The sequence below is a fragment of the Sorex araneus genome, chromosome 9, assembly GCF_027595985.1.
Source record: "Sorex araneus isolate mSorAra2 chromosome 9, mSorAra2.pri, whole genome shotgun sequence".
NCBI classification, from domain to species: domain Eukaryota; kingdom Metazoa; phylum Chordata; class Mammalia; order Eulipotyphla; family Soricidae; genus Sorex; species Sorex araneus.
Genome location: NC_073310.1, coordinates 47,371,390 through 47,379,977, shown reverse-complemented (window position 1 = coordinate 47,379,977; position 8,588 = coordinate 47,371,390). Strand labels below are relative to the sequence as shown.

Here is an 8,588-nt window from a genome sequence, read left to right as displayed (position 1 = left end):
TGTGACCCAAAAAGCAAAATAATGAATCTAGAGGCTGTGGCCTCACGGCGCCTCTCTTAGTGGCTCTGTGGACTTTATTCACTCATTAAACAGTTTATATAGATGCCATAAGCTTACAGTGGTGGGCATCAAAAGTGATGGCTACCCTTCACTGGGTACTTGCCCTGTGCCTGGCACCCTACTCCATGCCATGTAGCAACCCGACAAGGGTTAATGCTTGAATGATTATCCCTGTTTGTAGATGAGGAAACAGACTTGGAGAGCTTAAAGAACTCGCCCAAAGTAGCAGATCTGTAAGGGCAGAGCTGGCAGGGAGGCGGTGGCCTCCGTCCTTGGGGCTGTGATTCGGGCTAGACCCAGAGGCAGGCCAGGACCAGAGTGTGTGCTGGCAAAGGCCCACGGTGCTGCTGGTGGTGGTGAAAGACAGTTCGGTGGTTCAAGTTCAATTTGGGACAAAGTTTTCCTGATCTAGTGAATCAAAAGCAAGCATTTCTTTCTCTGTTGCTGTTTTTCAACTTCTCTGATGCTGATCAGTAGAAAATGAGTTGTTTAAGAACTAGTTATTGGAATACCAAAGCTTGAGTTATATACATCTAGAACATCTTCAAGCTAAAAAAAAGAGATGGTCATTATAGTATAAAACCTTTCACTTGATCACTGTCACTGTATCACTGTCATCCCGTTGCTCATCGATTTGCTCGAGTGGGCACCAGTAACATCTCCATCGTGAGACTTGTTACTGTTTTTGGCATATCGAATACGCCATGAGTAACTTGCCAGGCTCTGCCATGAGGGCAAGATACTCTTGGTTGCTTGCCGGGCTCTCCGAGAGGGGCGGAGGAATCGAACCCGGGTCGACCACGTGCAAGACGAATTCCCTACCCACTGCACTATTGCTCTAGCCCTTCACTTTATAGACAAGTCAAATTTCAGGTTGACCAACCTAAATATTGACAGTTGTTAGTAGCAAGGAGTCTGGAAATGCTCTTACTTCTTACCTGCTGCAGTAATTGTTGTTTTCCCCATGATGCCTTTATTCTCCTATGAATTGGATTTTCAGCCACATTTTGGGAAAGCATAGCTGTCTGAGAAAGCATTTGCCTTTGGGGTCTGAATAGATGGAAACTCAGAGGAAAATCCCATCACTAGCTATAAAACACTCCATCTGGTTGTCTTGAGACAATGGGAGTGCACCGGAAGCCTGCAGATCCATCCTGGCTTACCTTGAAGGGTATTTGACATATGGTACTATCACCTCCAGAACAAACGACTCTTATCTTGCTTTTACTGTGGGATGAGCCTGGTCTCATGAGACCAGTGTCAATGGATTTGGGATGGGCTTCGAAATTTATGTCTGCTTTTAATCTTTATAATTATGATTTCAGAGGTGGTCTCTCAAGCAGTGCTCAGAAGATCCCAGAGCCCCTTCCAGCCTTTATTGACCAATCAGGCCAATGGTTCAATGCTTAGGGGACCAAATGGTGTTGGGGATCCAAACAGGCCAACAGCCACATATGCTGTTACCGTAACAGCATATGCCTTAACAGCAAGGCACATGCCTTAGCCTTGGTGCCTGTAAACTCTTAAATCTTAGTAATGCAGAGTATTATTTGGAGGGGTGGGCACACCCAGTAGAGCTCAGGGCTTACCCCAAGCTCTGTGATCAGGAATCACTCCTGGTGGGGCCCAGGGACCATACTTGGTGCCAGGGATCAAACCCAGCCCCATCAGGCGCAAGGAATAGGCCTACCTGCTGTACTGTCGCTCCAGCCTATGGCTGGAACATCTCCAGGAAAGAAGTAGGCCATATGAGGAGGATTTTAATTTTTTTTAAAGGAACCTTTTTTTTTTTATTGATTGTTACCTATATTTAATCTGTGTGGCATTCCACATTTCTCAAATTTTGTTTCAATGAGTCTGTGTATTCCTTCATTTTTTTGTTGTTGTTGTTTCTTTTTGGGCCACACTCAGCTGTGCTCAGGGCTTACTCCTGCCTCTGTACTCATGGATCTCTCCTTCTGATGTTCAAGGACCCTGTGTGGCACAGGGGATCAAGGGCAGATTGGGCATGTGCAAGGCAAGCTCTGTACCCATTGGACTATCACTCCAGCCCCCGTGCATTCCTAACGTAAACCTGACCCACAAGTGACTCCAAGTTTCCCCTTAAGCCCTGGGCTCCTGACAGGCATCCTTCTCACTCATTTCTTCAGCACATAAGACTTTTATGTCACAGCCACTGCTCTACATAATGTCTGCTATTTCTAGAACTCAATTTTTAATTCTTAATCTGTGAAAGACTGGAGCTATTGCACAGCAGGTAGGGCGTTTGCCTTGCACGCGGCCAACCCGGGTTCAATTCCTCCATCCCTCTTGGAGAGCCCGGCAAGCTACTGAGAGTATCTCGCCCGCAGAGCAGAGCCTGACAACCTATCTGTGGTGTATTCAGTATGCCAAAAACAGTAACAACAAATCTCACAATGGAGATATTACTGGTGCCCACTTGAGCAAACTGATGAACCATGGGGTGACAGTGCTACAGTGCTAATCTGTGAAGACTTCAAAGTGGATGGTATTTTCTGCCAGTCTCTGCCAAAGCCCCATGAAGGTAAAAGGTGAATGTTTTCTCTGACCTGGCTTAGTGTATTTTATTAGTAGTAATTCTGGGAATTTGAGTCTACTAGTTTTGGAGAAGGGCATTAGTTGAAGGCATTTGGAAATGCTATGACTCGAGGTTTGCCCCAGTAGTACACAGGACCATTGCTATTCTCACATAGAAGGAGGTATTTGATTTAGAAACTATCAGTTATTTTCAGACTGTAAAACTTTTTAACATATAGGATTTTAAAATTAAACATATATCTCAATGAAGGGAAGGGTGTTTGAGTAATGTATAACTGACATAACCCTGAGAACTATGTAACTTTCCACATGGTGATTCAATAAAAAAAAAACAAAAAACAAAAAACATATATCTCAAAAATGCCAGTTTTTCTACATTGTTTGTAATCGTTTATCTTAGATGGTTAGAACAGTGGGAAAGGAGAGCAAGGTCCAAGAGTCTTGCCCAACCATCCTGTCTGTGGGTGTCACTCAGTTCTGGAGCTGGGTGGCATTTAGTTCTTCTCTTAGCCTATTTTCAGACCTTTGACCTTATGAGAGTCAGCTAGGCATGATCCTATCACTGGCAATTATTGACAATACAGGGAAAACAAGCATTCCACTCACTGTGGGAGAACAGTGATATGTTCATAGTATAGGAAATATTTCCTGGGGTCTGAACCATTAGTAAAGCAAAATGATTTTTCAGAGTACAAACAATACAGTGTTCAAAATGTTTTGTATCAAAAATGCATTTTGAGGGGCTGAAGAAATAATATAACTTGCTTTGCATATGGTTGACCTGGGTTTGATCCTTGGCACCCCATAGGGTTCCTTGAGTACCACCAGGAGTGATCCCTGAGTGCACAACTAGGAGTAAGCCCTGGGGTCTATTGGGTATGCTCCCACAATAAAACAAAAAACAAAGAGCAACACCAAAAAAGAAATATATCCTGGTCCTGTAGTGGGAAGCAGAAAAATGGCTCAATGGGCTAGAACAGCTGTTTGCATGTGGAGGGCTTGAGTATGACCCCAATTATTGCATGAGCACCCAAGCACCACTGGGTGAAGCCCAGTGGTGTAGCTATTAGACATGAATCCCAAACAAATTGTGTGTGTGTGTGTGTGTGTGTGTGAGAGAGAGAGAGAGAAAGAGAGAGAGAGAGAGAGAGAGAGAGAGAGAGACAAAGAGACAGAGACAGAGAGACAAAGTCCTCGGGCTGGAGAGATGTAGCTCAAAGGGGCTGAGAGCATGCTTGGCAAAGCAGGGGGGGGTGCAGGTTTAATCCCCAGCACCATCTGGTTCCCCAGGTATCGCCTAGAGCAGCCCTTGACTAAAGCCCGCAAGCACCGCTAGGTGTGGCCCTGAAACAATAAAGAACGTTTTGTTGCTTAATAGATGTCAATATTGATACTTGTTTTAAAGGTCAAGAAAATAAATATTATTTATATTACATGCTTTTTTAAAAAATGCCTATCATGGTTTATAGTAGCATTAATATTTGTCTTAGGGATACAATGTTTTTTACACTGCAATGTAGAAATTGCCACCAAAGTGCCAGTGTCCCTCGCACTTTGTTTCGTCTAGATTCCTTTTCCACCAACTCTGCCCTCCACCACACCCCCCGACAGCTGGCTAACTCAGTTCTGTTGGCAGAATCTCAGGGTTTGTTATCACTGACCACTATCTATCCTCTTTATGCTTCATATATGAGTGAGATTATCTGGTATTTGTCATTCTCTCTCATGCAACTTAATATGACACCCTCTAGTTCTACCCAAGCTGTAGAGAAATGTAAGATTTTTTTCCCCCTTACGGCTGGAGATATAGCACAGCGGGTAGGGCATTTGCTTTTCATGCGGCTGACCTGGGTTCAATTCCTTCTCCCTCTCCGAAAGCTGGCAAGCTACTGAGAGTATCTTGCTCACATGGCAGAACCTGGCAAGCTACCCGTGGCATATTCGATATGCCAAAAACAGTAACAACAAGTTTCACAATGGATACGTTACTGGTGCCCACTCAAGCAAATTGATGAACAACGGGACGACAGTGCTACAGTGCTACAGTATATAAGAACATTTATTGGATCATATAATAGTTCTACTTTCAATTTTTGGGGGGATGTTTCCATACTGATTTCCATAGAACTAGTTGACATTCCCACCAACATTGAATTAGAGTTCCTTTTCTTTACTAACACCAGTTTTTCTGTTGTTTTATTTTTTATCTTCTTTTTTTTTTTTTCTTTTTGGGTCACACCTGGCGATGCACAGGGGTTACTCCTGGCTCTGCACTCAGGAATTACCCCTGGCCGTGCTCAGGGGACCATATGGGATGCTGGGATTTGAACCCGGGTTGGCCGCGTGCAAGGCAAACGCCCTACCCGCTGTGCTATCTCTCCAGCCCCCCATTTTTTATCTTCTTGATGTAGATGAATGTCACTGGTAGCTCATTATCATTTTGATTTGCACTTCCATGACAATTAGTGATGGTAAATACTTTTTCATTTACTTGTATGGTTATCACTGTGCCTACTTTGAGAAAGTGCCTATCCAATCTCCTCTCCTTGTTTTGATGGTGCTAATTCCTTGTTTTTCAGTGTTATGAGTGTCCCATTCAGTTGGATATCTTAATTTTATCCTCAATGTCTTTTTTCAATGCAAAGGATTTTCAATTTAAGATGAATGCCATTAATTTTTTCTCTTGCTTTCATTGCAATGCAGATAAGTCATTGAAGTAATTTCTGAAGTCATTAAGATGGAAATCCTTCAGATCATAGGAATATCCTATGTATTCTGCCCATATTTTATGGACTCAAGTCTAACATCAAGGTCCTAATTCTTTTTTGGGGGGTGGGGGTGAGAAAAATACCCACCAGTGCTCAAGACTTTCTCCTGGCTCAGGAGACCATATGGAATGCCAGGAAAGAACCTAGGTTAGCCTCATGCAAGGCAAGCACTCGATCCATTTTGCTAATGCTCCCGTCCTGTTCCTAATTGATTTCAAATGGACTTGTAGGAGATATGAGGTATGAGTTACTTTCTTTTCTCCTTCCTCCCTCTCACCCTTCCTCCCTCCCTCCCTTCCTTCCTTCCTTCCTTGTTTCCTCCCTCCGTCCCTCCCTTCTTTCTTTCCTTCCTCCCTTCTTCCTTCCTTCCTTTTTTTCTTCCTTCCTTTTTTCTTCCTTCTTTGCTCCCTCCCTCCCTCTCTCGCTTCCTTCCTCCCTCCTTCCCTCCCTTCTTTCCTTCCTTCCTCCCTTTCTTCTTCCTTCCTTCCTTTTTTCTTCCTTCCTTTTTTCTTCCTTCTTTGCTCCCTCCCTCCCTCTCTTGCTTCCTTCCTCCCTCCTTCCCTCCTTTCTTTCCTTCCTTCCTCCCTTTCTTCTCCCTTCCTTCCTTTTTTTCTTCCTTCCTTTTTTCTTCCTTCCTTCCTTGTTAATTCTTCCACTTCGTGCTCTTAGCTCCTTTTTTGTAAATTGACTCCATATATAGCTCTGCATTTACTTTCTTGGATTTCAATTCTATTCCATTGGTCTGATTACTATAGTCTCATAGTATTAAAGTTGGAAAGTGCAGTGCCTGATATCTTTTTTCACCCATAAGGCTCCAAACAAATTTTATAGTATTGTTTTATGTCCTTGAGGAATTCATAATAATTTTGATAGGGATTGCATTGAATCTGTACAGTGTTCTGTGCAGTATGGTTATTCTAATCATATAAATCCTTCAGTCATGAACACGAAATAATTTTCTGTTTTCTTGTATCTTCTATTTTTTTTAGCAGTGATTTATAGTTTTTTGTAAGTAAGTCCTTTTGTAAATAAGTCCTTTCCCTCTTTTATTGATTCCTAGGTAACTGATTTTTTTTTAACACAACTATAAATGGAATCTAAATTTTTTCTCTCTGCATAACTGTTTGCATATAAAAAGAAACATATTGGGGCTGGAGACATAGTACAGCAAGCAGAACACTTGCCTTGCACGTGGACAACCTGGGTTCAATTCTTGACAACCCATGTGGTCCCCCAGGCCCCTTTTGGGGTGATCCTTAAGTCCAGAGCCAGGAGTAAGCTCTGAGCACTGCTGGGTGTAGCCCCCAAACACAGACAACCCAAACGAAAACTGGGTCCCTAAAGATATCTCTGTGGTAGAGTTCCTGCCTTGAAGGCTTGAGATCCAGAGTTTGACCCCCAGCGCCACCCCCCATACTGGGTATGTGACTGGCAGCATTGCTCTTTGGGACCCTTGCTGCCTGCATCGGAAGATCAGTCACAGTCCAAGATCTCTTTGCTCTTGATTCTGGTAAATATTAAGGCAATTTCTTGAATTCATGATCAAACATCTAGACACTGTATTCATGGAAGGAATAAAAAATATAAGGTCTGGAGAGATAATAGAGCAGATACTGCACTTTCCTTGTGTGTGGCTGACCTGGGTCACCCTCAGCACAGCATGTGGTGCCCTGAGCCCTGCCAGGAGTGTGAGCACAGAGGCGAGAGTAGCCCCCAAGCACCGCCAGATACTGATCAACTCCTGGCCCCAAATTATAACACAATACCTAAGTATAACCACTCAGTCATTTCACAAAAATTATATGTGTGCACAGATCTATGTATACAAATTTTATAGAAACTTTTTTTTTTTTACTTCACAGCCTTTACTTTTAAATGAGTATCAGAACACCAAGTAATTAGATGTTACAAGTTCTCAAATTCTACCACCTAGTGATTTTGATGAGGAAACACTAAAAGCAGCCCAGACAACTTCTGCGATTCATGTGATGCCCTAAGCCAGGCAGAGCTAGTTAAGGCCGGCCGCTGCTTTACATGGGGATGAAGAACTATTAACTACTTTTTCATAGATGAAGCCCCTGACCTTTAAGAAAACTTCAGGGGAAAAAAAAAATTTAATCCCTTTCTGAAAAAAAAAAAAAGGAAAAAACCCACAAACCCTTTTTTTTTCCAAAAACAACTAAGAAAGATACTCAGTATTGAGATGTATATTTAGACACTGCTTGAGCTAAAAGGCATAGAAAAGCAAAGTATATTAAATTTCTTTAAAAAATGAGGTAAAGTTATGAAACCTTTGGATAAGCTAGAAGTTTGTACAAAGAAACTAGATTTCCTATTCTTCAGAAAAGAGAAGGGACATACCACCATATAAATAACTGAATGCCTTTTCACACAATTTTACGCAAGCCCCACTGACCCACCGTGCCCTCGGAAGGGGTGTAAGGCCGGTCCCTGGGCACAGGTGTGGCTTTCTTTTCCCTTAGCTAATGATGCGATGGTTTTGTGGATTTGCGGCTGGATGTCGCGGATGAAGACCAGGAGGTTATCCAGAACCTTGTCCCTGTTTTGCTTGAAGTAGGTCTGGAGGACAGTCATCTCCGGGGTCTCCTTCTCCACTGCCACCCTGCAACTGCCCTGGGCCCCCCGCGCTGCAGCTTCCTTGGCCCTGAGCTCCTTCTCCCTCCGCAGGCGGGACTGCTCGACATCTGCCTGAGCTGCTTCCTTGGCCTGCTTCTGTGTCCGATTCTTTCGCTTCCGGGCCTCTGGCACCTCCTCGGCCTGCAGCGGCTGCTGGATGTCCTGCCACTGGCTGACCATAGCGCCGGCGACTGTGAAGCCCAGGCCAGCGGCCTGGAACAGCCTGAGGGTTGCCAGTGGGTCAGCTGACCCGACCCTACAGAAACTATTCTTACCTCACTTTTATTATTTGCTCGAGTGTCCCTCCACTATAGTTAGTTCATCTAGGCCCCAGAGATGCTGACCCCGTCTCCGAGGGCCATCTCTGAAAGGAAGTGCAAATTGGGCTGAAGTGGGTGGCATTCTGAAGGAGTGGACAGGGTCTTGGGTGCGGGGAGACCTTCAGCTGCACTGCGGTTGGGGTATTTCCTTGGCCAACGATGGGATGGGAAGCTTCTCACCTGGGAGGAGCCGGAGCGGGAGGACTTACGGTGTAGAAGTAAATCATTTTCGGAGGAAAGCTTA

General features: G+C 44.0%; 1 protein-coding gene across 1 annotated transcript; it reads right to left on the bottom strand.

Annotated features, from left to right (window-relative positions):
• Window positions 1–7,784: 7,784 nt before the first annotated feature.
• LOC101540983 (V-type proton ATPase subunit G 1-like) lies at window positions 7,785–8,204 on the bottom strand. The gene has a single exon (XM_055117879.1). The coding sequence runs from the start codon at window positions 8,202–8,204 to the stop codon at window positions 7,785–7,787; it is 420 nt and encodes a 139-aa protein (XP_054973854.1).
• Window positions 8,205–8,588: the final 384 nt, after the last annotated feature.